The sequence below is a fragment of the Spermophilus citellus genome, assembly GCF_964194105.1.
Source record: "Spermophilus citellus genome assembly, chromosome: 18".
NCBI lineage: Eukaryota > Metazoa > Chordata > Mammalia > Rodentia > Sciuridae > Spermophilus > Spermophilus citellus.
The window spans coordinates 2,787,678-2,813,431 of record NC_138200.1 but is presented as its reverse complement, the minus strand read 5'-3'; the positions used below and the strand labels follow the sequence as shown (position 1 = coordinate 2,813,431).

The following is a 25,754-nucleotide window of genomic DNA, read 5'->3' as shown; positions in this document are numbered from 1 at the left end:
AATGCCTGCCTGTGCCTTGAACTCGCCGGCCTGGCTCCCTGGCAGATGACAACCCTCTCTGAAACCCTAGTGGCTCATGAATTCTGGTTTTGGGGTCTAAATTTGCTCCCTACCTGCTGAACCATTTAGACCACTAACCTACTACCTGCCTTTGTGTTAGGTCAGAATCCTGCTGTCTGTAAGTTCTCAAGACGCCCCGCCTTTGGCAACTTTCTGTGCTATAAAGCTGCGATCCTGGAGAGCTGGGGTGCTGTTCTCTGACCCAAGGATTACGGGAGAAGGACCGCCCCGGCTGGTCGGAATTACAGGCTTGCTTTAATTTGATTTAAAATTGGAGTCGGTGGTCTTTTCTTTGCATCGTAGTTTAACAGTAAGTTTCCCAGCATCTGGGAACCTGTTGTAGCAACAAAAACCAAACAGGATGGACAGTGGGTTTGTTAATTCGTTGCCGTGGTAATCATTTCACTCCGTCTGTGTGCATCAAAACACCCTCCTGAGGACTTTAATCATACACCGGAAATAAACAGATTAATGAAGATGGCATTCACAGAAGTGAAGGGCAGGAAGGCCCCGGAGAGGGGGGCAAGCCAATGAGGGTCAAGGAAGGAGAAGGAAACAGCTTCATGAAAATAACCTCCAGAGTCCAGAAGGGTTCAGGAAGGGCCAGAGGCAGCAGACGCAGGAGTCACAGAGACTCCCAGAGAAGAGAGAGGGAGGAAGGCTCCGGGACGCAGAGGTCCCCTCTAAACACAGCCAAGTCAAGGGCAGGACCCTGAGGGGCGGCGGGACTCCACCCCAGGCCCGGCTCACGGTGGGGAGCCGAGGACGCCCGTGTCCCTGCGGACTTCAACTCCAGCGTCTCGTCTCGAAGCAAGGCTCAGACAGCTCTCCCAGCTGGGCTCCCTGCTGCCCGGGCACACCTCTGCTGCCCCGCCAGGCGGCCAGCCGTAGAGCTACACCCACAGGAGAAGGCAGCCAGCTGACCGTACTCCCCTTCCTGGGACGGGAGAGAATTCTAGGAATGAAAGGGGAGAACATGACCCCAACCCACAGCAAGTCCCCCCAAGTCCACGGAGGCAAACCCCACAGCTGAGTCCTCGCCCGCAGGAGGGGATGAGCCACCAGGCCCTCAGTGGACCCAGAGCCCTTCCTCCCTGGGCATGTGTGGGTCTGGAGATGGCTCCCAGGACAAGGGTACAGTGTCGTCCTGTAAATGGAGGCTCCCACCACCATCTGACCCCAGCCCGAGGACCCGAGGCCAGAACCTGCTGCTCCTTCTGCGGCTCTGACCAGACAGGCTGCTGCCCGGCCCTCGCTGGCGTGGAGACTCAGAGGACCACAGACTCTGATGGGGTGGAAACAGGGAGGCGTCTGGCTCTCGGGCTCCCTACCCCCAGCTCAGCTGCTCAGGTCGCAGACCCCAGACACCAGGGTGAGGCTCAGGGCACACTGAAGTGGACAGGATGCTCCAGGTGACCTGCAGCTCTAGGGGCTCGGGGATGGCCGTCCACCTGCAGGTCCACACATGCAGATGCACAGTTGTGAGTGCTAACGGGAATTCGGGGGGCTTTCTGGGCTCCACCTGCATGTCCACAGAGGCATGGCAGATGCTGCATGGCCCCTCCAGGGACCAGTCTCACCGTCCAGTCCCCACATTGTGCCAGCTGAGGTCCCTTGCTGGACCTTCACTGCTGACCTCTTCCTGGACCCCCACCCTGCTCCCCCTTCCTCCCGGCTCACTGGCCTCCTGGCTGTGGGACACTCTTGTCCGCCCTTCCTGGAATTACAAGCCCCAAGCACCAAGTGCCGCTGTGGCCCCAGGGTCCCGGGCATGTCCACACACTCTGGAGGTCGATCCCGTGACCACCCCGCTCCCGTCCTGGGTGCTCCCCACCAGCTTGCTGGCAGAGAGGGGGGCTCACCAAGACGTCTCCTGGGTGAAGATGCCCCGCCACCTCCCGGTCCTCCTGCCGTCCAGCTGCAGCAAGGCCCGGGCAGGTGTGGGGGGACCACGCAGGGGGCGGGTGCCCTCAGCGCTCTCACAGCCCAGCCCAGAAAGCCCCTGGGTGCAGGTGACACCCGGCCACGTGGCCAGATTCAGCGGGCCTCCCCCAGAGACTCCTGGACGTGACGAGGGGCCACATGACATATGGCCCAAGCGTCCCACAGGGCAAGAAGGTCCCTCACACCTGTGCTGACATCCTCCTGAGCCACACCTGGGACAGAGACGCTGCTGCCAGTCAGGGACATTAAGTGAGACCAAAATCTCCAGGGGTCCCTGGGCAGAGACCAGAGGCAGGGTCTGTCCCTGGAGGACACAGAGCACCTGTAGGTGCCCCCGTGGGCCAGGCTCACAGGGGACATGAGGAACGAGCTGTGGTTCTGGTGGGAGCAGGTCTGGGGCGGGGAGGCTGCTCTGTCTCTGCACAGATCGAAGACGTCATAGGAAGAAGCTGTGTGACAGGGCAGAGTCACCTGTCCCCCTGAGGCCACCAGGGACCTGGGCTGAGCAGTTGGGCAGGGCATTTCCTCAGATGTTAGGAGGGAGCCGTGCCCATGTCACCATCCCATGGTCTGACCTGAGAGAGGGAGGACAGAGTCAAGGGGAGTTTAACCCCAGGTCAGGAGTCACTAGGACAAAAACAAAACTTCTCTTCTTACTTTTTGTGACCCAGAATGAGAAGAATCAGTGCTGTCCCGAGAGGTGTGTCCCCGGGGACGCCAGTGGGAAGAGACGGGGGCAGAGGGAGCAGAGCCTGAGGGCAGGTCTGTGCTGGGCACCCCTGTGGGGCCAGCTGTCCCTCACCTGCCCACCCTCTCCAGTGGGTCACCACACCCTGGCCAGGCTCCTTTCTTCCCATGCGCCCAGCAGGAAGCCCCCGCATGGACGGGCACCCCCTGGAGGGAGACTTCACCCACTTCCTGGTCTCCCCAGGGGCCCTCTCTGATCTCTGCTCCATGCAGACCTAACAGTCACATCCAGGCTCTGCAGAGGAGGTCAGAGAACTTCCCTGACGGTCACTGGAGCAGAGCTGCACTTACCACACATCCTGAAGTCCCGAGGCCCAGGTTCCAGTCCCTGAAGACACTCCAGGGCAGCACGCTGCGTGGGTGTGGGGGAGCCACCGGGGTGTGGTCCAGCAGGCTGTGTCCTGACCCTGTGAGCAGCGAAGTCAGACCTGCTCGGCGTCAGGGCACCGACCACATCAGCCCGCCTCCCAGGTGGGCTCCCCTCGGTTCCTCACCGGCGCGGATCCTTAGTGACCAGGGCATGGCAGGGCCCTCCCGAGCCTCCTGGAGTTGGTGTCGGAGCCTCTGGCTGAGCGCTCAGACTTGAGCATCTCTGCTCTGCGTCCCACCCTCACACACATGCGTGCGCGCACACACACACGCACACGCACACGCACACACACGCGCACCCCACTCGCTCCAGGCAACGTCACCTCTTCCCCAGGGAATCTCCGCACCCATTCCTCCATACCTGCCCGAGCCCAGCCCAGCCCAGCCTGGAGACCAGCCCCTGTCCCTAGGAATTTGACTCCTCGAAGTGCCTCAGATAAGCGGATCCCTCACCAGTCCTTCACAACTGGACCATTTCACATAGCACACTGGCCTCGAGGCCCGTCCACACTGGGGTGGATGTCGCGCCTGCTGCCCTCCTGAGGCTGGACAAGACTCTGTGATACACAAGTCCCACAATTTCACTGACCCATCCTGCCCTCCACCAGCCCACTTGGGCTCTAGGTGGGGTGCCAGCACCGGACAGAGCCCTGTGGCTTGATTTTGCTAGGAGATGGGAGCGGACGTGACTTGTGCCCTCTGTGTCCCCTGGAGACCAGCACGAGTCGGAGGGGGAGCTGTCCCTTTCCCTAGTGCTGAAGTCGGAGGAGGGCTGAACCGGGTTGGCCCGGACCTGCGCCTGGAACGCAGCACCGGGCCGCCTCAGGGACACGCTGTGAGACAAGCTGCTCCATGCCACCGAGAAGCAGGCACTCCTCCTGATGCGAGACTGCAGCGGCGGAGGCATGTCCCGTTCACTCTGAGAGGAAGCCAGCCATGCGGGAGGCTGCCCTCTGGCAGCGGCCCCTTCCCGTGCCCCACCGACCTCGGCATGCGGCAGGCTAGCCTGCTGCCCCCCCAGTCCACAGCCTCCCCCATGGGGCTCCGCCCTCACAGCCGTCCTTCAAGGCACCCATCGGGTCTCTAACCACCCAGGTGGGGACCCAGCGCTGCCCCCTACAGGCATCATCCGCTGCCATCGCGGTGGCCCCTGCCATCCCGTCTTTCCCCAGGGAACAAGGAGGAACAGGAGGTCCACCCGCCCCGCACCTGGGAGGAGCTGTCTGTTCCCTGCCTCCTTCCAGGGCGTGAGGAAGGCGCTGTGTGGAGTCGCTGCAGGACCCGCTCGTGCCACTGTGTCCTGCAGCGTGACCCACACCTCAGGTCACATCTCCATGGGAGGCGTGTTCTGACTCTGACAGGAAACAGGCCACCAGGACGGGTCGTAGCATCCCCAAACACAGCACCTGAGGGAGAGGACGGGTGTGTGGCACCAGGAACTCTGGAGCCACAGCCAGGAGAGGAAGCAGAACGGCAGCCCTGGTTGTCGCTCCGTGAACAAGCCTTGGCTCTGAAGGTTGGGAGGAGCAGGGCCCCGGAGGGTCTTATTCCGTGTGAAGCTCATGAGGTGGGAAGACTAGTGGGGAGGGTGGGCCTGTGAAGCGGGTTTGGAGATGGAGCCGACAGATTCTGGAAGGACAGCATCTCCAAGTGCCCGCGGGGGTCCCTCCCTGTACCCCGTGCCTGCTGGCCTCGGTCACATCTGTGAGGCACGTTGGTCATTCCATGACTTCGAGCACCCCTTTTCCTTTAACCACGGGAGGCCTTACCCGCAAGCCGGCTCTGGGGGTCTCCACGGGGCCCTCTGCGTGGGCGGCAGTCCCCCGTGAAACAGGGCTTCCTCCCTGGGTGTGGCGGATGCTGGTGTTGAGAGAAGACGGTGTCATGAGTCCACATCATGAAGGGACAGATCCTCAATTGAGGAGATTGTGTGCCAAAGTCACTAGGACGTCGCCGAGGCTGGTGTGACGTTAGTGTCTTTCTGACAGCGAACAGAGATGCTGAAGGAGGGTCTGGGTTTGCCGGGTCAGTGGGGTGAGGTGGCCAGGGAAAGGGACACTGTCCACTCTTCCAGTCACTCAATCTGCCTTTATTCCTTTTTCTGAAATGTCCTTCTCACTCGTCAGGTGAGGAGAGGGGTCTGGTCTCTCTCCCTCTTCTCCTAGCCTCCAGGGCTCCGTCAAGGGCTGCGGACTTGGATCTTGGATCCGAAGGCCCCACCTCTAAACCCAGAATCCAACACAGACCAGGGAGGGAGGCAAAGAGGGACAGGGAAGTGCTAGGGAAGGCCATTGGCCAGATTACGTCGTATCCATGTCTGAATCTGTGACAATGACTCCCACTATTACATAGGATGTGCTGTGCCAATTAAAACATTAAACAAAAATAAGTCTCGACAATGAAGGCTTGGGAGACCCACTCCAATCCCACCCCAGCCACAGCACCCCGGCACGACGTCCCAGCGCACCCCACCCAGTGGTGCCCACAGACAGGACCAGTCATCATAACGTCACATCAGCTGGTTCCTCCGTGTTTACAACAGGATGCTCTCGGTGGCTGGAGGACATCAGGTCACAGTGGTGACAGACCATGCCCAAGAGCTCAGGGTGGAGAAGAATGTCCATTGAGAGTTCAAGGGAAGCCACTGGGTGATTCGTACCTCCATCTCTGCTGAAGGTCGCTCCGTCCATTGAAAAATGGGCTGCAAATGAGGCAAACACTTCATGGAAGGAGACAGAGGGCACCTTGGTCCCCACACTCCCCGTGAGCCCCCGAGGGACTGACACAGGTTCCATAAGGGCTCAGCGTGTCTGTCCACAGCAACAACAAACCCAGCCCTCCTCCCAGCACCTCCCAGCACTGGTGGACCACATGGAGGGAAGACCACCACCACTGGATCTTATCTGAGCCAAAGGATCTGGGCACTAATGGCTGGTATTCCCCAAAACTCAATTATCATGGCCACTCTTTACCAAAAAAAAAAAAAATAGCTTGGGCCTTGGGCCTGGGGCCTTGGGGCCCCTGGAGGAGGCCCTGGTGCTGGGACACTGTGTCCCCAACCTCCCACCCTCCCTCCCAGGCTCCCATTCTGACAGTCGGCTGTGACACAGCTGAGCCTCTGGGCACTGCTCTCCTCGCCCTGCCCCTCCTCCATGGGTGTGAGGGGGACAGGAGGTCAGTCAGCCCACGGGAGGAAGGCCCACCTGGACTGGGGAGGCAGAAGCCGGGGCATCGCCCAACAGGGACGTGGCCTGGTCTGCGCCCTCCCGGGCTCCTGTGCACGGGCTGCGGTCATCAAGCTAAGGCCTTGCCCCCAGCACCGCAGACAGCAGCCTGGCCTCGTCTGACAGTGACCACCCAGTAGCTCCCACACCTGAGGCCAAGTTCTCACTGACCTCGAGCAAGTGCCATTTCGGGGTCCGCTCAGCGTCCTGGCCAACAGAGCGCAGAGTGTGAATGGAGAGGCGGGTGTCCCTCCGCCCACAGCGAGGACTGGGCACATCTGTCAGCACCGCCAAAACAACAAACCAGATGTCCGCAGCTGAGACCACAGCTGCCCAGGACCTCAGCTGCCCAGGACCTCAGCTGCCCAGGACCACAGCTGCCCAGGACCTCAGCTGCCCAGGACCTCAGTTGCCCAGGACCACAGCTGCCCAGGACCTCAGCTGCCCAGGACCACAGCTGCCCAGGACCTCAGCTGCCCAGGACCACAGCTGCCCAGGACCTCAGCTGCCCAGGACCTCAGCTGCCCAGGACCTCAGCTGCCCAGGACCACAGCTGCCCAGGACCCCAGCTGCCCAGGACCCCAGCTGCCCAGGACCCCAGCTGCCCAGGACCACAGCTGCCCAGGACCCCAGCTGCCCAGGACCACAGCTGCCCAGGACCACAGCTGCCCAGGACCTCAGCTGCCCAGGACCCCAGCTGCCCAGGACCACAGCTGCCCAGGACCTCAGCTGCCCAGGACCACAGCTGGTGACCTCAGCTCCCAGACGACTCTAGTTCCCTCCCGTGCTGGTGTCCTGGCCACAACCCTGGGGGCTGCACAACAGGAGTCTACTCTGGTGGTTCTGGAGGTGGCAGTGTGAAGTCGCTGGCCAGCAGGGCCACATTCCCCGCATCTCCTCTCAGTGACCAGGTCACCTCGCTCCGCTCAGCTCAGCGGGCTCTGGATGGGCTGCACCTGAGCCGTGGGTTAGCAGGGTCACTCAGCCTGTAACACTAAGGCAAGCCTGAGACCCCGATGTAAGGAGGACGGTGCAGGGGGCAGGGGGCCCAGGGACAGGCAGCCGTGATGCTCTGGTGACTGAACATTTGAAACAGTAACAGAAAGATGTAAAAAGGCGTGTTGGCTCAGGGCACCCTCCTCCAGCCATTCTGACCCACGCTGTTGGACGGGTGCCCTGCCCACTGGGCCACCCACTCACGGTGCCCCAGCCACCCCCACACCTGGCACACCCGGGGCTGAGTAGCAGGCTCCGAAGCAAAAGCCGGGACGGAATTTCCCGAGGGACTGGATTTCGGTTGTAACAAAGGAAAGAAAAACCAGGAGAACCCAGTGTGGTGTCCACCTGAGCGACTGGGACAGGGCGTGGCTGCTACTGTGGGGCTGGGAAACCCGGAGGAGGGGACGCCCAGGCGGGACCAGTGGTGCGCCCTGGGCAGGCGTGGCTGGGGAACTTCCCACCTGGGGGAAGCACCCGGCAGGCCTGCCATGCCACACAGAGGCCGCGGCTGGCGGCTGGTCCTCACCCAAACAGTCGTGTGAGGAGGTCACAGGCAAACGGGCAGGAGGGGTCTTTGTAGGCTTTAGAACTGGATTCTAGCCAGGGTGGCACGACTCAGCCAGTTTGCCTGAAGTGGGTGGATCCACTTGGTGCAGTAAATTTGTATCAGTTATTAAAGGACGCTGCCGCAGAGCCGTGGGGTGGCCTGAGCCAGGTCTCCAGCAGGTAGCAGTGTTGGACGTACCAAGTGGGAGCTGCCAGAAACCCACACCGGCCGTGAGGTGGGCGGGCAGGGCACCCGGCCAGCAAGCCACCATGCAGCGCTGCCCCTGGCCCTGACAGGAGGAGCTGGGGTCACAATCTGAAAATGGCTCATTGAAATTGGGAGTGGGCAAAGGGAAGGGCTATAGTTTAAATGGCTACGATTTGATCTTACTTCCCCATTAAGGCTGAATACTACATGGACACCCGGACTTCTATTTCTCACAGCAGGATCCGGGGCCACAGGGGTACGCTTTTAGGGGCTCGCCAGAGCCCTTCTGTGGGGGCCTGTGACCTGGCCAGCAACCTGAGTGCGACAGGGTCACAAAGCAACTGCTCACGGAGCCCCATGGCTGAGAGCCACCAGGCTCCATACCGCCCTCTGGTGCCCGTGCGTGGAATCGCAGAGCCAGGCCTCCGGAGTGCAAGACCAGGATACTCAGGGCTTAAAACTCCAAGCCTGGTGCCAATAAATAAATAAATAAATACCCCAAGCCTGCATGTCCACGGGGATGGCCGTGGCTTTAAAATGCATATTTAACAGTTCCACGTCTTTGCTGTTCCTGTGTGTTTGGGGGCTTTGGTCCCTTTCCTGCAGTTATTCACGAAATACCCGACAGTGTGCCGTGGTCCCTCCGGTCTGATCTGCACAGGTGCTGAAATCCCACACTGTGCAGGTAAATATGAGCAATTATCATGCGATGGTCAAACTTATTTGAATGTTTCAGGAGATGGAAATGTTAACTACCCGGATTTGGTCAGCACACACAGTGTATATGAAGTTGTCACATAGTACTCTATAAACTTGTACGACTAAAACAATAGTTAGAAAACACATATATAAGTTCTTTAAAGACAGCAGCAACGCAGCCCATGTTGGTGGAGGCCTGACCTCTCCTACGGGGACATGGCAGGGCTGTGTCCCTGCTCCCGTGTATCTGCAATGCCTTCCTGGACATAAGGCCCCTGGGTCTGAACACAAGCACATTTGAAATGTCACTGCATATTTGTGACATCCTTTCAGCACCAGGTCTCTTTTCTCTTAGGTGCGTTTCCAAGAAAGCCCCTGTTCTCTGCCCACCAGGGTCTCCTGGTAACTCTGGGAGACGAGGGGACCCTCCATTGTGAGTCAGACTTGGGGACTCGACTTCTGTCCCAACAGCAAGAGGAAGCCCCCACTCCAGACTGTGGTCAACTGAAAGATAAGGAACTCTTCCCCTGGGCTGTCTCCACGGACCTGCCAGTTCTGACTGTTTCCTTCTCAAGGAGTCATTCGAAGCGTGGCCACTCCTGACTGGCCTCTTCCACCAGGGTTCTCGGGGTGCCCGTCTTGTGGCGTGTTCCGTCCCTCTTTTTTAATTGGGGTAAAATGCACATCACATAAAATGTGCACGTCGCATTGCCACCAAACACACTCCCGCTGCCCAGCAACCGTCTCCACCGTCCACCTCCAGGACCACTTTCATCTCACAAAGCTGAAACTCTGGGCTGGGGTGTGGCTCGGTGGTAGGGCGCTTTCCCTGCGTGCGCAGGCCCTGGGTTCCGTCCCCAGCACCACAAAAAGCACCCTGAAAACTCACCCATCCAAAAACGCCCCGCTCACCCCTCCAGTCACGGGCCCACCATCCTTCCTGCGGTCTCTGTGGTCTCTTTTCCTTTCTGTGACTGGCTCGTGTCGCTTAGCATAACCCCTCAAAGCCCACCCACCTGTAGCATATAGCAGGGTCTTCTCCCTTTCTAAGGCGGAACATTCCCTCACGCATCTCTACCACATTTTGCTCATCCGTCATCTGTAGTAGACATTTGGTTGTTCCCATCTTTGGGTATCCTGAGTGTCGTGCTATGAACGAGGGTGTAGGAATACCTCTTTGATATCTGCCTTCAGTTTGTCTGTACATATGACCAGAAGTGGAATTGCTGTACTATGAGCTACGGCTACATCCCATTTTATTTTTTATCTTGAAACAGGGTCTCTGTAAGTTTCCCAGGCTGGCCTTGAACTTGTGATCCTCCTGCCTCCGTCTCTGGGGTAACCAGAATTACAGATGTGCACCACCACACCTGGCCTTCAATTCCATTCTGAATTTTTTGAGGAAAGTTTTATTTCTTTTTATTGTCTAATAACATATAGCTATATGGATAAGTTGAAATTTGTTTTCTTATTCAACTGATGCAATCAAATGTTATTGATAGTGAGGCTATTGTGAATTATTGCTACTTTCTGGCTGTTATAAATGATGTACTATGAACTTTCACAGAAATCAAGACAGTGCAGTTTTAGTAAAAAGATGATCACAGACCTAGAAAGAACAGAGAGCCCAGAGACTGACACAAATATGACCAATTATTTTTTTTTGACAAAGGAGCCAAAAAAATTCAATGGAAAATGGAGAATTTACTTAGCAAATGGGATTAAAGAATTGGATAACCATATGCAATAAAATAACTTAAACTCAAATCCCACACCTCCTACAAAAATCAACTCAAGGTGGGTCTCTTTCCACTGATTTTTGTCTTCTTCCATTTCTTTCATTAGTTTTGTAATCATCAGAGCACAGATTTTTCACTTCCTGGTTAATTTAGTCTTGAGTATTTTTGATGCCATCACAAATGGGCTTGTCTTCTTGTTTTCCTTTTTGGATAAGTTGTTCTTTGTGTAAAGCAATGAAACTGATTTTTGCAGGCTGAGGGCTTGCGGTCTTTGAAGTTTCCGACACGTGCGTTGCATCATCTGCAATAGAGATAGCTTCAGTTCTTCTCTGATTTATGTGCCTTGTTGCTTTTTCTTGTCCGATTGCTCTTGCTAGTGCTTCTAGTAACAAAGTGGGATAGAGGGCCTCCTTGTCTTGCTCCTGATCTCCAGGGGAAAGCATCCGGTCTCCCACCGTGCGGAATGTTCTTTTATCAAGCTGCAGGATGCCTTCTGTTCCTAGCTTGCTGGTACTTTCTTTCGCCGTGAATAAGTGCTGGGTTTTGTCACACACCTTCTCTACATCAGTTGATAAGATCGTGTGGCTTGTATGACAGGGTCCTCAGGGAATCTGAACCCATAGGGTATGGAGAGATTTGTCGTGAGGAATTGGCTCAGGCATGATGGAGACTGAGAAGCCCCATCATCTACCTCCTGCCCCTGGAGACCTGGGACGACCAGTGATGTGACTTGCCCGAGTCCAGGGGTCTGAGAGCCGGGAGGCGATGAGCCAGGATGCTCCAGAGCCAGCAGAGAGGCAGCATGAAAGGCAGGACTGTCCTCTCCTCTGCCTCTTGCCCCACTCGGGCCCTCCATGGACGGGATGGTGCCCACCACTGGGAGGGTCCGTGGACAAGTGACAGACCCACCCAGAGTGAGGCCCCTGTGGGCACCAATGGCCCCGGAGCCCACGCAGCATCACCATCACAGGACTCTGCCCCCGTCTGGCAATGCAGGGGGCCTTTCGACTGCTCCCCGGGGGTCCCTCCTGCTGAGCCAGGCCTCCACCAGGAACCCCAGCAGGATCAGCAGGACGACGCCACCCAGGCTCAGCCTGAGCATGTTCACCTTGTAGGAATTCCAGGAGGCAGACCCTGCAGAGAAGAAACGGGTGGGGTGGGGGTTCCAGGATGGAGCATCACACCCCAGAAACACACACAGAGCGGACTGTGAGCCCAGCCAGCTGCCCAGGGAGTTGAGGTCCCGGTTCCCAGGTGTGTGTGGCTATGCAGGTGTCCCCTTGCACCAGGCACCTGGCAGAGGTGGTGAGGAGGTGCTGAAGTCTGGCCCAAACCCCTGCTGGCCACCTGCCTGTCTGAAGGACTGGGCCCCAGATAAAGTCACAGGAACTAGGGGACCACCTTCTCCAGGGGCTGGTCTGCCAAGGCCATCTCCTCTGTTTTTTTGAAGGGCTGCTACCCCCACAGGACCCTGCCCTGTCCCCAGAGGCTCTGGGTCAACCCCTCGGCACTGGGCCAGTGGACAACCCTGACCCTGCAGAGCAGGTGGGCCGTGGGGCTCACCTCTTCCTGAGAGCCTCAGGGGCTCACTGGGGTCTGACCACAGAGAAGGGAAGGAGCTTAGAGAACCGTAGCATCTGTAGGTGGCCCCACGGGCCTGCTCGCTGGCGTTCAGGGTGAAGTTGGCCTGGAAGAACCCGCGTTTATACTGAGATCTGAGGCGCTGGGTGACGTCGGCACTGCCCTCCTGGGACAGAAGGAACAGGTCGAACCACATCTCTGAGCGGCACTGCAGGGTCATCATATGCTGGGGTGCCCCAGAGGGGCCCTGAACAGCCGAGAGCTGAGGCTCCTTGTACACTCCTAGAGGGAGAAACCCACAGTGAGTGCCGGTGTGGCCCTCCCCTCACCCAGCCTTCGACTCCCTAAACGGGCCCTCTGTCGCCCAGGCTCCTGCCCTGGCCTCCCCTCTCCCTCTGCCATCCTCTGGCAACCCGTTCTCCCATGGCCACCGCGACCTGCTCCATCTGGGTCCTGTACTCCATGAGCCCAGGTTGCCAAGACTCCTGAAAGCCACCCCACACAAACTCTGTTCCACCCACACACATTCTGTTCCACCCACACTGTCATCCCTTCTCTGTATGGAAATCCACCCTCCTGACCTTTCCCACACCATCCCCTCTGCCTGGCCGCCCTTCCCTGAAGGCTCAGTGACCACCTTGCATGGGGTCTTTTCTACCAAGGCTCTGAAACACCCTGCCCTCCAACCCCAGGGCCTGGCCCTGCCCGGCTTTCCTTTCCTTCCTGGGCCTCACCACCAGGTGGCATGGACTGTCAACAGCTGGCCACTCGCAGCTCCCTTCTGTGGCAGGGGAAAAACTCACTGTGATCTCTAGTTCACACCATGTTAAAATGGACTGAGGAGCTAAATTTCAAAAAGAACCTTTTAAAGCCTTAGTAGAAATGAGAATGTCTTCTCGGTGCCATGTGTGCTGTGGAAAGTTCCAGAACAAGAGGCCCGTTTTCCTGGAAACTGCCAGGTGGTAGCTTCACAGGCCTGGTGAGCTCTGCCGCCACCTCTCAGCTCTGCCCTCATAGAAAGAAAGCAGCTAACCACGCGTGGCCACCTCTCAGCTCTCGACCACGCGGGGCCGCCTCTCAGCTCTCGACCACGCGGGGCCGCCTCTCAGCTCTCTACCACGCGTGGCCACCACTCAGCTCTCGACCACGCGTGGCCGCCTCTCAGCTCTCGACCATGCGTGGCCAGGTTCCACTAATGCTCCGCCTGTGGGAACAAAGCGTGCGTTCCATATAACTCACACTTGGCACCCATGTTATTCTCTATGTCTTGGTCCTTTTTCCAACCAGGTGTGGCTCAGTGGTAGAGCACAAGCTTGCTGTACACCAGGCCCTGGTCTCAATTCCCAGAACCCACATGAAAAGGCACAAAGGACATTTGGTGCCCAGGCTGCGCAGACGGTGGGTGGACCTGGCCCCGGGCTGTCCTGGGCGCAGTCGAAAGTCACTGGATGGAGATGGACGAGACAGCGAGATATGAACCCACAACTCTGAGACACAAGACAACGATACCCCATTTGTAAAGCCAGGGCCTGAAAGGCACAGGTGGTGGGCCTGCAGGTGCTGGCTTCTGCGGGCAGAGTCCCTGAGGGCCAGGGGACAAGAGGGCCCAGATGCGGGCTGAGCACAGGATCCCAGCCGCTGAGCATTAGTAACAAACACCCGCAGCGTCCCCAGCGGTCCCTGCGCCCTGAGAGGGGTGAGGGCATCAGCAGGATGGCTCGCTGAGCCTCACCAGGGAAGGAGAACCCTGAGCGAGCGGGGATGTTGTGGGTGGAAGGGAGAGGGGAGGGTCAAGGCACACCCCAGGCCTGCGCTGAGCAGTCCAGCCCCAGAGGCGCCCACAAGAAGGGAGGAAGGGCCCCCGGGTTTGAAGGACTCTTGGTAAGCTGAGCACAAAGTCCTTGTTCACGTCCACAAAACGTGTCACTAGGCAGAGGGCCGGATCATTGTCCTGTGCCTCCACCCACCAGCGGCCTGCAGGGAGACCACCTGCCCAGCCTGATGATTCTTAGGGCCCACAGCACATCCTTCAGATCCAAGCCAGCCAGAGCCCCGGCAGCCAGCACTCCTCCCAGGCATCGCCCGGCCCCCTGAGGGCCAGCAGCCCCACACCAGAGCCGCTGAGCCCACTCTCACCACCACCCCACACCGCTGCCCTGCCCTCCTGGCTCTGCCTCCTCTTGGCCCTGCATCTGGGCAAGCTCCGGGCCTTGGCACTGCCTCTCCCTGGCCACCGGCTCCTGATCTGTGGCCTCACAACACGTGAGCAATAATGAGACCCCCATTTTACAGCAGCCAGCGCCACCCAGCCAAGATCAGCAGGTGGGGGAGGGTAGAGGTGTCCAACAAAGGTTGGGAGGCCATGTTGTCCCCAGGCCAGTCTCCTGGGGCCTCGCAGCTGGACAGGGGCCTATTCACAGTGCAGGAGTGAGCGGGTGGTGAGACTGCTCAGGGACCAGCCACCATCCCTCCTTACACCCACCCCCCCAGGGCTGCCAAGTGCCCTGGGGAGCCAGGTTCCCACGGGCACTGGACAGAGCTTCCTCACCTGTGACCATCAGCTCCAGGAGGTTGCTGGGAGCTGACCACTCGTGGAGGGAGGTGTTGACAGAGCCATAGCATCTGTAGGTCCCCCCGTGGGCCCGGGTGGCAGGGGATAAGAGGAACTTTCCCTGGCTGCCTTGGATGGAGCCTGCAGGCAAGGCCGGTTCTGCTCCCTTGGACAGAAGGAACACGTCATAGGCGCTTGGTAAGTGACAGTGAAGGGTCACGCTCCCTCCTAAAGCCACCATGGGGCCAGGCTGGACCGAGAGGGTGGGTTTGTCCTTGGAGACACCTGGTGGAAAAGAACCCTGGTGTTACAAGGAACATGAGGAGACACAAGGAGCCACGAGGAGCCACAGAAGCCACGAGGAGCCACAGGAGCCACGAGGAGCCACAGAATCCACAAGGAGCCACGAGGAGCCATGAGGAGCCACAGAAGCCACGAGGAGCCACAGGAGCCACGAGGAGCCACGAGGAGCCACCGAATCCACGGAGAGCCACAGAAGCCACGAGGAGCCACGAGGAGCCACAGAAGCCACAAGGAGCCACGAGGAGCCATGAGGAGCCACAGAAGCCACGAGGAGCCACAGAAGCCACAAGGAGCCACGAGGAGCCACAGAAGCCACAAGGAGCCATGAGGAGCCACGAGGAGCCACAGAAGCCACAGGCTCCCATCAAGGCCAAGAGGAGAGTCGGGTTGCAGAGCCTGGGCTGGCCTCTTGTCTCCACCAGGACGACGGTCATGGCACGGCCCTGCCCAGGCCCCCAGGGTCTCTGTGGCTGGTGCGGGGAGGGGTCCATTCATCACCTTTCTGTCTTTTTTAATGGAGGTGAAATTCCCATAATGTAAAATTAACCCATTTCAAAGTGAATAATTCAGAAGCATTTAGTGTGTGTACAAAACTGGGCCATCGCCTCCTCTCTCCAGGTCCAACAGAGGAACCCTGTGCCCAGAAAGCTGTCACCCGGTCACCCCTTGCCCCTGCTGTGACCACTCATCTGCTTTCCGTCTCTGTGGACTCATCCACCTGGGAGTTTCACATGAACTGAACCAGGCAGCGTGCTGTCTTTGTGTCTGGCTGCTTCCACCAGCACTGACGTCACCGAGGTGCCACTACGTTGCGCAACATGTCAGTGTGCAGTTCTTTAGTGGCCAAGTGACAATCCATTGTGTGATAGGCCACAGGTTCCTTCTCCATTCAGTCCACTGAGGGACATTGGGTTGTTTCCACCCTTTGGAAACCTGCCCTGGTGACCACACGGCGTGTGGCCTGGTGAGTCCCTGGGGAACACGTGGCCTGTGGCCGTGTGGGTCTCTGGTGACCATGCGGTGTGTGGCTGTATGAGTCCCTGGGGAACACGCGGCGTGTGGCCGTGTGCCTCCCTACTTCAGTTCTCCGAGGCCACACCTGCATTTTCTTCTCTCACACACTCCAGGTGATGCTGACGTTGCCGTCCATGCTGTGACGCTAACAGGGCCACAGTGGCCCAGGAGACTCCCAGAGCTTCTCTTCATTTGCCCAAGACCCAGATTCTGGCCCTGTTCTGGGGTGGGGCTGAGCGATCAGGGGACCAGTGGGGGACGGCAGCAGGCAGCTGGCGAGCACAGCGGAGGGCGGGGGTGGACAGAGGAGGATGGGGCCGGAGGGACAACGGGAGGGGCCCTCACCCACGACCAGCAGCTCCAGAGGGTCACTCCTCTCGGACCAGCTGTCCTGCGTCTTGTACTGACAGACATACGTCCCCGAGTGGCCAGGCGTGGCACGCTGGAAGGAGAACGCGGCCTCAGCCTCGGCGTCTCCCAGGCTTTCTTCAGCCCACACGCGGGAGCCTCCCACTTGCTGTAGACGCAGCCGAGCTGTCCCAGGAGGACCTCTGCAGAAGATGGACACAGGGCTCCCCTGGGGGACCACCGGACCTGGCACCGCCCGGATGGAGGGCTTAGGAAGAGACCCTGGAAGGGAGAGAGAACCGAGACAGAAGGTCCAGACGCCAGGAAGCCCCTCTTCATGCTCTCCTGAGAGGCCCAGGAGCCCAGGGAGTGAGCTCTCCCTGTCCACTTCCTGTCCACGGCCTTGGCCAGGCCGGGCCTCTGTGACGCTCCACGTCTGAACAGGAACGAGGCAGACCCTGTGTGCACCAGTGGGGTTTGCCTCAGCCCCGTCCCCGACCAAGCACTGCCCTGCCGCCCCTCCCCAGCCCTGTCCCCCCTCCCCAGCCCTGTCCCCCACCAAGCACTGCCCTGTCCCCTGCTCCCCAGCCCCGTCCCCCACCAAGCACTGCCGTGTCCCCTGACTCCCCAGCCCCGTCCCCCACCAAGCACTGCCCTGTCCCCTGCTCCCCAGCCCCATCCCCCACCAAGCACTGCCCTGTCCCCTGACTCCCCAGCCCCATCCCCCACCAAGCACTGCCCTGTCCCCTGACTCCCCAGCCCCGTCCCCCACCAAGCACTGCCCTGTCCCCTGGCTCCCCAGCCCCGTCCCCCACCAAGCACTGCCCTGTCCCCTGGCTCCCCAGCCCCGTCCCCCACCAAGCACTGCCGTGTCCCCTGCTCCCCAGCCCCATCCCCCACCAAGCACTGCCCTGTCCCCTGACTCCCCAGCCCCGTCCCCCACCAAGCACTGCCCTGTCCCCTGGCTCCCCAGCCCCGTCCCCCACCAAGCACTGCCCTGTCCCCTGGCTCCCCAGCCCCATCCCCCACCAAGCACTGCCCTGTCCCCTGACTCCCCAGCCCTGTCCCCCACCAAGCACTGCCCTGTCCCCTGGCTCCCCAGCCCCATCCCCCACCAAGCACTGCCCTGTCCCCTGACTCCCCAGCCCTGTCCCCCACCAAGCACTGCCCTGTCCCCTGACTCCCCAGCCCCGTCCCCCACCAAGCACTGCCCTGTCCCCTGGCTCCCCAGCCCCGTCCCCCACCAAGCACTGCCCTGGCCCCTGGCTCCCCAGCCCCGTCCCCCACCAAGCACTGCCCTGTCCCCTGACTCCCCAGCCCCGTCCCCCACCAAGCACTGCCCTGTCCCCTGGCTCCCCAGCCCCGTCCCCCACCAAGCACTGCCCTGTCCCCTGACTCCCCAGCCCCATCCCCCACCAAGCACTGCCCTGTCCCTGACTCCCCAGCCCCGTCCCCCACCAAGCACTGCCCTGTCCCCTGACTCCCCAGCCCCGTCCCCCACCAAGCACTGCCCTGTCCCCTGACTCCCCAGCCCCATCCCCCACCAAGCACTGCCCTGTCCCCTGACTCCCCAGCCCCATCCCCCACCAAGCACTGCCCTGTCCCCTGACTCCCCAGCCCCGCCCCCCACCAAGCACTGCCCTGTCCCCCACTACCCAGCCCTGTCCCCCACCAAGCACTGCCCTGTCCCCTGACTCCCCAGCCCCATCCCCCACCAAGCACTGCCCTGTCCCTGACTCCCCAGCCCCATCCCCCACCAAGCACTGCCCTGTCCCCTGACTCCCCAGCCCCATCCCCCACCAAGCACTGCCCTGTCCCTGACTCCCCAGCCCCGTCCCCCACCAAGCACTGCCCTGTCCCTGACTCCCCAGCCCCGTCCCCCACCAAGCACTGCCCTGTCCCTGATTCCCCAGCCCCGCCCCCCACCAAGCACTGCCCTGTCCCCTGACTCCCCAGCCCCGTCCCCCACCAAGCACTGCCCTGTCCCCTGACTCCCCAGCCCCGTCCCCCACCAAGCACTGTCCTGTCCCTGACTCCCCAGCCCCGCCCCCCACCAAGCACTGTCCTGTCCCTGACTCCACAGCCCCGTCCCCCACCAAGCACTGCCCTGTCCCCTGACTCCCCAGCCCCGTCCCCCACCAAGCACTGCCCTGTCCCTGACTCCCCAGCCCCATCCCCCACCAAGCACTGCCCTGTCCCCTGACTCCCCAGCCCCATCCCCCACCAAGCACTGCCCTGTCCCTGACTCCCCAGCCCCGCCCCCCACCAAGCACTGCCCTGTCCCTGACTCCACAGCCCCGTCCCCCACCAAGCACTGCCCTGTCCCCTGACTCCCCAGCCCCGTCCCCCACCAAGCACTGCCCTGTCCCCTGACTCCCCAGCCCCGTCCCCCACCAAGCACTGCCCTGTCCCTGACTCCCCAGCCCCGTCCCCCACCAAGCACTGCCCTGTCCCCTGGCTCCCCAGCCCCGTCCCCCACCAAGCAGTGCCCTGTCCCCTGACTCCCCAGCCCCGCCCCCCACCAAGCACTGTCCTGTCCCTGACTCCACAGCCCCGTCCCCCACCAAGCACTGTCCTGTCCCTGACTCCCCAGCCCCGCCCCCCACCAAGCACTGCCCTGTCCCTGACTCCCCAGCCCCGCCCCCCACCAAGCACTGTCCTGTCCCTGACTCCACAGCCCCGTCCCCCACCAAGCACTGCCCTGTCCCCTGACTCCCCAGCCCCGTCCCCCACCAAGCACTGCCCTGTCCCCTGACTCCCCAGCCCCGCCCCCCACCAAGCACTGCCCTGCCCCTGGCTCCCCAGCCCCGCCCCCCACCAAGCACTGTCCTGTCCCTGACTCCACAGCCCCGTCCCCCACCAAGCACTGCCCTGTCCCCTGACTCCCCAGCCCCGTCCCCCACCAAGCACTGCCCTGTCCCTGACTCCCCAGCCCCATCCCCCACCAAGCACTGCCCTGTCCCCTGACTCCCCAGCCCCATCCCCCACCAAGCACTGCCCTGTCCCCTGACTCCACAGCCCCGTCCCCCACCAAGCACTGCCCTGTCCCCTGACTCCCCAGCCCCGTCCCCCACCAAGCACTGCCCTGTCCCCTGACTCCCCAGCCCCATCCCCCACCAAGCACTGCCCTGTCCCCTGACTCCCCAGCCCCATCCCCCACCAAGCACTGCCCTGTCCCCTGACTCCCCAGCCCCGCCCCCCACCAAGCACTGCCCTGTCCCCCACTACCCAGCCCCATCCCCCACCAAGCACTGCCCTGTCCCCTGACTCCCCAGCCCCATCCCCCACCAAGCACTGCCCTGTCCCCTGACTCCCCAGCCCCATCCCCCACCAAGCACTGCCCTGTCCCCTGACTCCCCAGCCCCATCCCCCACCAAGCACTGCCCTGTCCCCTGACTCCCCAGCCCCGTCCCCCACCAAGCACTGCCCTGTCCCCCACTACCCAGCCCTGTCCCCCACCAAGCACTGCCCTGTCCCCTGGCTCCCCAGCCCCATCCCCCACCAAGCACTGCCCTGTCCCCTGACTCCCCAGCCCCGTCCCCCACCAAGCACTGCCCTGTCCCCCACTACCCAGCCCTGTCCCCCACCAAGCACTGCCCTGTCCCCTGACTCCCCAGCCCCGTCCCCCACCAAGCACTGCCCTGTCCCCTGACTCCCCAGCCCCGTCCCCCACCAAGCTCTGCCCTGTCCCCTGACTCCCCAGCCCCGCCCCCCACCAAGCACTGTCCTGTCCCTGACTCCACAGCCCCGTCCCCCACCAAGCACTGTCCTGTCCCTGACTCCACAGCCCCGTCCCCCACCAAGCACTGCCCTGTCCCCTGACTCCACAGCCCCGTCCCCCACCAAGCACTGCCCTGTCCCCTGACTCCCCAGCCCCGTCCCCCACCAAGCACTGCCCTGTCCCCTGACTCCCCAGCCCCGTCCCCCACCAAGCTCTGCCCTGTCCCCTGACTCCCCAGCCCTGCCCCCCACCAAGCACTGTCCTGTCCCTGACTCCACAGCCCCGTCCCCCACCAAGCACTGTCCTGTCCCTGACTCCACAGCCCCGTCCCCCACCAAGCACTGCCCTGTCCCCTGACTCCACAGCCCCGTCCCCCACCAAGCACTGCCCTGTCCCTGACTCCCCAGCCCCATCCCCCACCAAGCACTGCCCTGTCCCCTGACTCCCCAGCCCCGTCCCCCACCAAGCACTGCCCTGTCCCCCACTACCCAGCCCTGTCCCCCACCAAGCACTGCCCTGTCCCCTGGCTCCCCAGCCCCATCCCCCACCAAGCACTGCCCTGTCCCCTGACTCCCCAGCCCCGTCCCCCACCAAGCACTGCCCTGTCCCCCACTACCCAGCCCTGTCCCCCACCAAGCACTGCCCTGTCCCCTGACTCCCCAGCCCTGTCCCCCACCAAGCACTGCCCTGTCCCCCACTACCCAGCCCTGTCCCCCACCAAGCACTGCCCTGTCCCCTGACTCCCCAGCCCCGTCCCCCACCAAGCACTGCCCTGTCCCCCACTACCCAGCCCTGTCCCCCACCAAGCACTGCCCTGTCCCCTGACTCCCCAGCCCCGTCCCCCACCAAGCACTGCCCTGTCCCCTGACTCCCCAGCCCCGTCCCCCACCAAGCACTGCCCTGTCCCCTGACTCCCCAGCCCCGTCCCCCACCAAGCTCTGCCCTGTCCCCTGACTCCCCAGCCCCGTCCCCCACCAAGCACTGCCCTGTGCCCTGACTCCCCAGCCCCGTCCCCCACCAAGCACTGCCCTGTCCCCTGACTCCCCAGCCCCGTCCCCCACCAAGCACTGCCCTGTCCCCTGACTCCCCAGCCCCGTCCCCCACCAAGCACTGCCCTGTCCCCTGGCTCCCCAGCCCCATCCCCCACCAAGCACTGCCCTGTCCCCTGACTCCCCAGCCCCGTCCCCCACCAAGCACTGCCCTGTCCCCTGACTCCCCAGCCCCGTCCCCCACCAAGCACTGCCCTGTCCCCTGACTCCCCAGCCCCGTCCCCCACCAAGCACTGCCCTGTCCCCTGACTCCCCAGCCCCGTCCCCCACCAAGCACTGCCCTGTCCCCTGACTCCCCAGCCCCGTCCCCCACCAAGCACTGCCCTGTCCCCTGACTCCCCAGCCCCGTCCCCCACCAAGCACTGCCCTGTCCCCTGACTCCCCAGCCCCGTCCCCCACCAAGCACTGCCCTGTCCCCTGGCTCCCCAGCCCCATCCCCCACCAAGCACTGCCCTGTCCCCTGACTCCCCAGCCCCGTCCCCCACCAAGCACTGCCCTGCCCCTGGCTCCACAAGCTCTGGCCCACCTCATCCTCCCCTGGACGCTCTTTCTCTATCTCTTCTGCCCAACCTCCAAGTTGTGCAGCAGCTCAAAAACTGTCCTCAGACCGCAGCTGGGCACTCTCTGGCCCCCATGTGGTCTCCCTGGTTCCTGGGTTTCAACCCATCTCTAGGCTGGTGAGTCACAGCTTATATCCAGTCCCAGACTCGTGCCCTAAACTCAAGACTCATGCCACCAACCCGGTGCATCTCGCTACTGGGTGTCTATCAACATCTCAGACCATCAGGCCAGAGTTCCTGCTGGGGCCGACCCACCCCGACGGCCACCGGATACAGCCCCAGGTCCCCTTCAAGGAAAGGCCTGTCACCCTGGCTGCTGGGGAGATGTCAGCCCTTCTGGGGAGAGCCACCTCTCCCAGGTCCCCTACATCCAGCGACCCAGACACTTCATCCCAGTGCAAGACACGGTGACGGTGATGGGCCACCAGCTCCTGAAGGGTCAGCAAAGGCCATGCTGAGCAGGCATGTCACCTGGCCCCGCCTTTGTGTACTGCACGTGTCCCTGAAAAGCCATCTGTGGACTGATCCCCAGCAGGACGCAGGGAGATGGGGGGTAGGGAGGTAACCGGGGCGGAGGACAGCCCCTTCATGGAAGGCGCGATTGGGGAAGAGACGGGGACAGCTTGCTTCTCGCTCCTCTCCACCCACAGGCAAGGAGGAGCCCCCGCCAGACCACAGCCCCCCAAGCCCACGCTGGCCATCAGTCCACCTCGGCCTTTCTCCCTGACCCAGAACCGACAGGGCTCTTCCAGCCAGTGGTGGCCAGCGCCCGCACCCTGTCTGGGATGATCAGTCACCACCCAGTCAGCCTCCTGGGCCAGCCGCGGCCAGCGTCTCCGTTCTCCACCCAGTGCAGAGCAGTCCTTGTTAACACACCCACCAGATCCTGTCCCCACTCTGCCACCAGCCTCCAGGGCCTCCCTGTCTTGAGCAGTGTACAGGTCAGAGCACGTGATGGTGTGCAGGGTCCCCCACAAGGAGGCGGCCACCCGAGACACGGCCCCCTCATCCCAGAGCCTGCTTAGTGCCCAAGCAGAGGAACCCAAAGTCCACGTGTGCGAGCCCTTCCCACACCACTGCCCAAGGCCACCGTCGTGACGGAGACATGTGCCCGTGGCAGCAGGGGAAGGACCCCGCAGCATGTTTGTGGCCTGTGGGCCGGGAGTCCCAGGGCTCCTGGTGAGACCTCGAGGTAGGAGGGGAGACAGCCCTCGGCCACGCGGGCCTCTTTCCCCAGGGAAGGGAAGGTCAGGGGAGAACTAGAAGGGCCCTCCCTCTCACAGCCGTGCCACGTGCCGCCGCTCCTCTCCCAGGACCTGTCCCCAGCTCGCTGTGTGGCCTGCTGCTGCATCTTCAGGGACCATGTCCTGGGCGCCCCGTTCAGAGGTGCTGGCTCCACCCCTGGGCTCACCAGCGCCCCCCCACGGCGCCCCTCTCCACAGCAGCAACACTGACCACAGCCTGGGCCGTCTCCTGGACGCCGTCTGCCTGCACCAGGACCAGGCTCCCCGCAGGAAGGCGCTTGGTCCTGGACTCCCTTGCACACTCGCGGGTATAAAGGTGGAGACTGTCAGTCGGTGCTGAGGACCTCGTTGGGATAAAGCAAACCAAGGAGGACAGTTGCATGGGATGGGCTCAACGCGGTGCCCAGAACGTGACCGACTCTCAGTAAAAGCTACCTGCAATGACAGTGACAAGCTGACGTGCCAAACGAACATCCACGGGAGAAGCAGGAGAGGACTCATCTTGGAGCCAGTCTTCAGAGGCCTGGCCACGGGCCAGCCGCACCGAGGTCACTACACGCTCCCCAGGAGGCTCCATGCTCCTGGGTGGACGGTCTCTGTGTGTCTCCTGAGGGCTGGTGGCTTCCCAGTCCTGCTCTGAACAGCGAGCCAGGTGCTCAGTCCTGGGTGTGAGCACGTGTGTCCCCGAGGAGGGAACCCAGGGGTGCCCTCCCACTGAGCCACATCTCAGCCCTCTTTATTTTCTACTTTGAGGCAGGCTCTTGCTGAGTGGCCTAGACATGCACAGTCACGGGGATGATGGGCACGGCCACCACGTGATCATTGTGTTCTAAACACTTTATTGTGAACTCAACAGCACCCTCACGCTTGCCGTCACCACCCCCAAAATGGAGAGGACCGGCTCCAACAACTGAGCCCCAACACCTCCAGAGACACCCTGGCACGCTGCCCCAAAGAACACCCCAGAAAGGCAGCACCTGGGGCTGGGGATGTGGCTCAAGCGGTAGCGCGCTCGCCTGGTATGCATGCGGCCCGGGTTCGATCCTCAGCACCACATGCCAACAAAGATGTTGTGTCCGCCGAGAACTAAAAAATAAATATTAAAAATTCTCTCTCTCTCCTCTCTCCTTTCTCTCTCTCTCTTTAAAAAAAAAAAAGGCAGCACCTGTCCATGGCTTTCACGTTGGTCAGTTCCAGCCATACTTCCTGATGTTTGCTAGCCCAGGACACAGCACAGTAACACGTCTGCAGAGTTCACAGTCCCCGACAGCTGGCTTTAAAAACGAAGCAAGCTGGGCACGTTGGCACACCCTGTGACCCCAGCAGCTTGGGAGGTGACACAGGAGGGGCCCGAGTTCCAAGTCAGCCTCAGCAACTCAGCAAGACTCCATCTCAGAATTAAAAACGGAAGCCTCATCCCAGCAAACCGGAGACACCATGGGTGACACAGAAGAGCAGACAGGCCCAGACGGGACACGGCCGTGGTGATCCTGAGGTCCTGGGCCCTTTCTGTCACTGCCATTCCATCCCAGACCCCATTCCCTACAGCCTGATTTCCAGAGCTGAGGGACGGGTTACAAGCACCACCAGGACACTGTGACCACCCAGATGGCACCTGCCACCATGGAAACGCAGGACAGGACTCCAGGCAGAGCGGGTTGCTGAGCACAGCGGCTTGCAGAGGGCAGAGGCGCAACTTTCACCTAGGTCTGGCCTCGGGCCTGCACCCCCTGAGGCAGGTGTCCCCGAGTCCCGACGAGCCGTCTGGGCGAAGCCCTGCACTTCCCTATTTGCTGTGTCGGCCTCAGGCTTGCTGCCCCTGAACTCACTGGGACGTGGCCCTGCTTCAGGAGGGAGGGGGTCTCCTCCGCGTCTTGACCAGGCACTGCCCACATGACGGCAAGGACATAGAGGGCAGCACGCCTGACTGGCCAGAGCTGTCTGGAGAGAAGAAGGGCCCAGGGAGCCTGGGAGGTGGACTCACCGTGCTGGGCCTGGATTCCAGGGCTCAGAGACAGTCCTGGGAGAGAGAGAAAGAGTGAAGCCGGAACAGGAGATGGCTGGCCACTTGGGCAGGACCAGAGGCCAGACCTGAGGTGGCCACCCTCCCACCTCCTGCCCCTGTCCCTCCCAGAACTCACCGAGGTAGAACAGCGTGGTGAGGGTGCTGGCCATGGCTCTGCTGGGCCCAGCAGACGACAGGACAGTCCAGAAGGATGGACGGCGGGTCTGCGGGAAGAGGCTTTGTGCCTGGATGTCACATGAGGCCTTCATAGGAAGGCACACTGGTGGCCCCAGCCCCACCCTCGGGTGGCCAACCGCACCGTTTCACAATTCTGCGACGTGGTCAGGGAAACAGACTCGGGGACTAGACCGCCTGACAGGATGTCAGATTACACCCGAGAGTCCGGCCTAACTCTGCACGCACAGAGCTGGCCACAAACTCACCCCTGGGGACCTGAGTGTCCCTTGAGCCAGAGGCTTGGCACCAACACCAAGCCCCCTGTGGGACAAGAAGGGAATGAATTCCTGGAGATCCACTGCCCGCTGCCCCCACTGCCCCTCTGCCCCCGTTGTACCCCTCTGTCCCCTCTGCCCCCACTGTCCCCCTGCCCCCGCTGCCCCTCTGTCCCCGCTGCCCCCGTTGCCCCTGCTGTGCCTGCTGCCCCCGCTGCCCCCACTGTGTCCTGCTGCCCCCGCTGCCCCCACTGTGTCCTGCTGCCCCTGCTGTCCCCGCTGTCCCCTCTGTCCTCACTGTCCCGCTGCTTCTGCAGGTGCAAGAGCCAGGCCCTGGGAGGTGGCATGGGCAGCCGTGGCCAGGACAGGACGGAAGCTGACGGGAAGCTGA

At 61.7% G+C, this 25,754-nt stretch overlaps 2 protein-coding genes across 4 annotated transcripts; both read right to left on the bottom strand.

Annotated features, from left to right (window-relative positions):
- Positions 1-619: 619 nt before the first annotated feature.
- On the bottom strand, positions 620-3,640 carry LOC308638080 (uncharacterized protein). 2 transcript variants are annotated; one of them, XM_081275085.1, is made up of 6 exons: positions 3,246-3,640; positions 3,043-3,158; positions 2,190-2,216; positions 1,923-2,062; positions 1,392-1,511; positions 620-1,015 (listed from the first exon to the last, which is right to left on the bottom strand). In XM_081275085.1, the coding sequence occupies exons 1-6, from the start codon at positions 3,271-3,273 to the stop codon at positions 847-849; spliced, it is 600 nt and encodes a 199-aa protein (XP_081131211.1). In that variant the 5' UTR covers positions 3,274-3,640; the 3' UTR covers positions 620-846. The 2 variants fall into 2 exon arrangements, 1 of the variants encoding a protein (XP_081131211.1); XR_014019737.1 differs by lacking the exons at positions 3,043-3,158; positions 3,246-3,640 and having other exon boundaries at positions 1,266-1,511; positions 1,923-2,211.
- A 6,797-nt stretch (positions 3,641-10,437) lies between these two features.
- LOC308638354 (leukocyte immunoglobulin-like receptor subfamily A member 6) lies at positions 10,438-25,518 on the bottom strand. Of its 2 annotated transcripts, XM_081275731.1 has the most exons (6): positions 25,048-25,518; positions 24,891-24,926; positions 16,330-16,614; positions 14,665-14,952; positions 12,099-12,398; positions 10,438-11,669 (listed from the first exon to the last, which is right to left on the bottom strand). In XM_081275731.1, exons 1-6 carry the CDS (start codon positions 25,178-25,180, stop codon positions 11,500-11,502), a joined length of 1,212 nt encoding a protein of 403 aa, XP_081131857.1. In that variant the 5' UTR covers positions 25,181-25,518; the 3' UTR covers positions 10,438-11,499. The 2 variants fall into 2 exon arrangements, with proteins under 2 accessions (XP_081131857.1, XP_081131858.1); XM_081275732.1 differs by lacking the exon at positions 24,891-24,926 and having other exon boundaries at positions 10,439-11,669; positions 25,048-25,517.
- Positions 25,519-25,754: the final 236 nt, after the last annotated feature.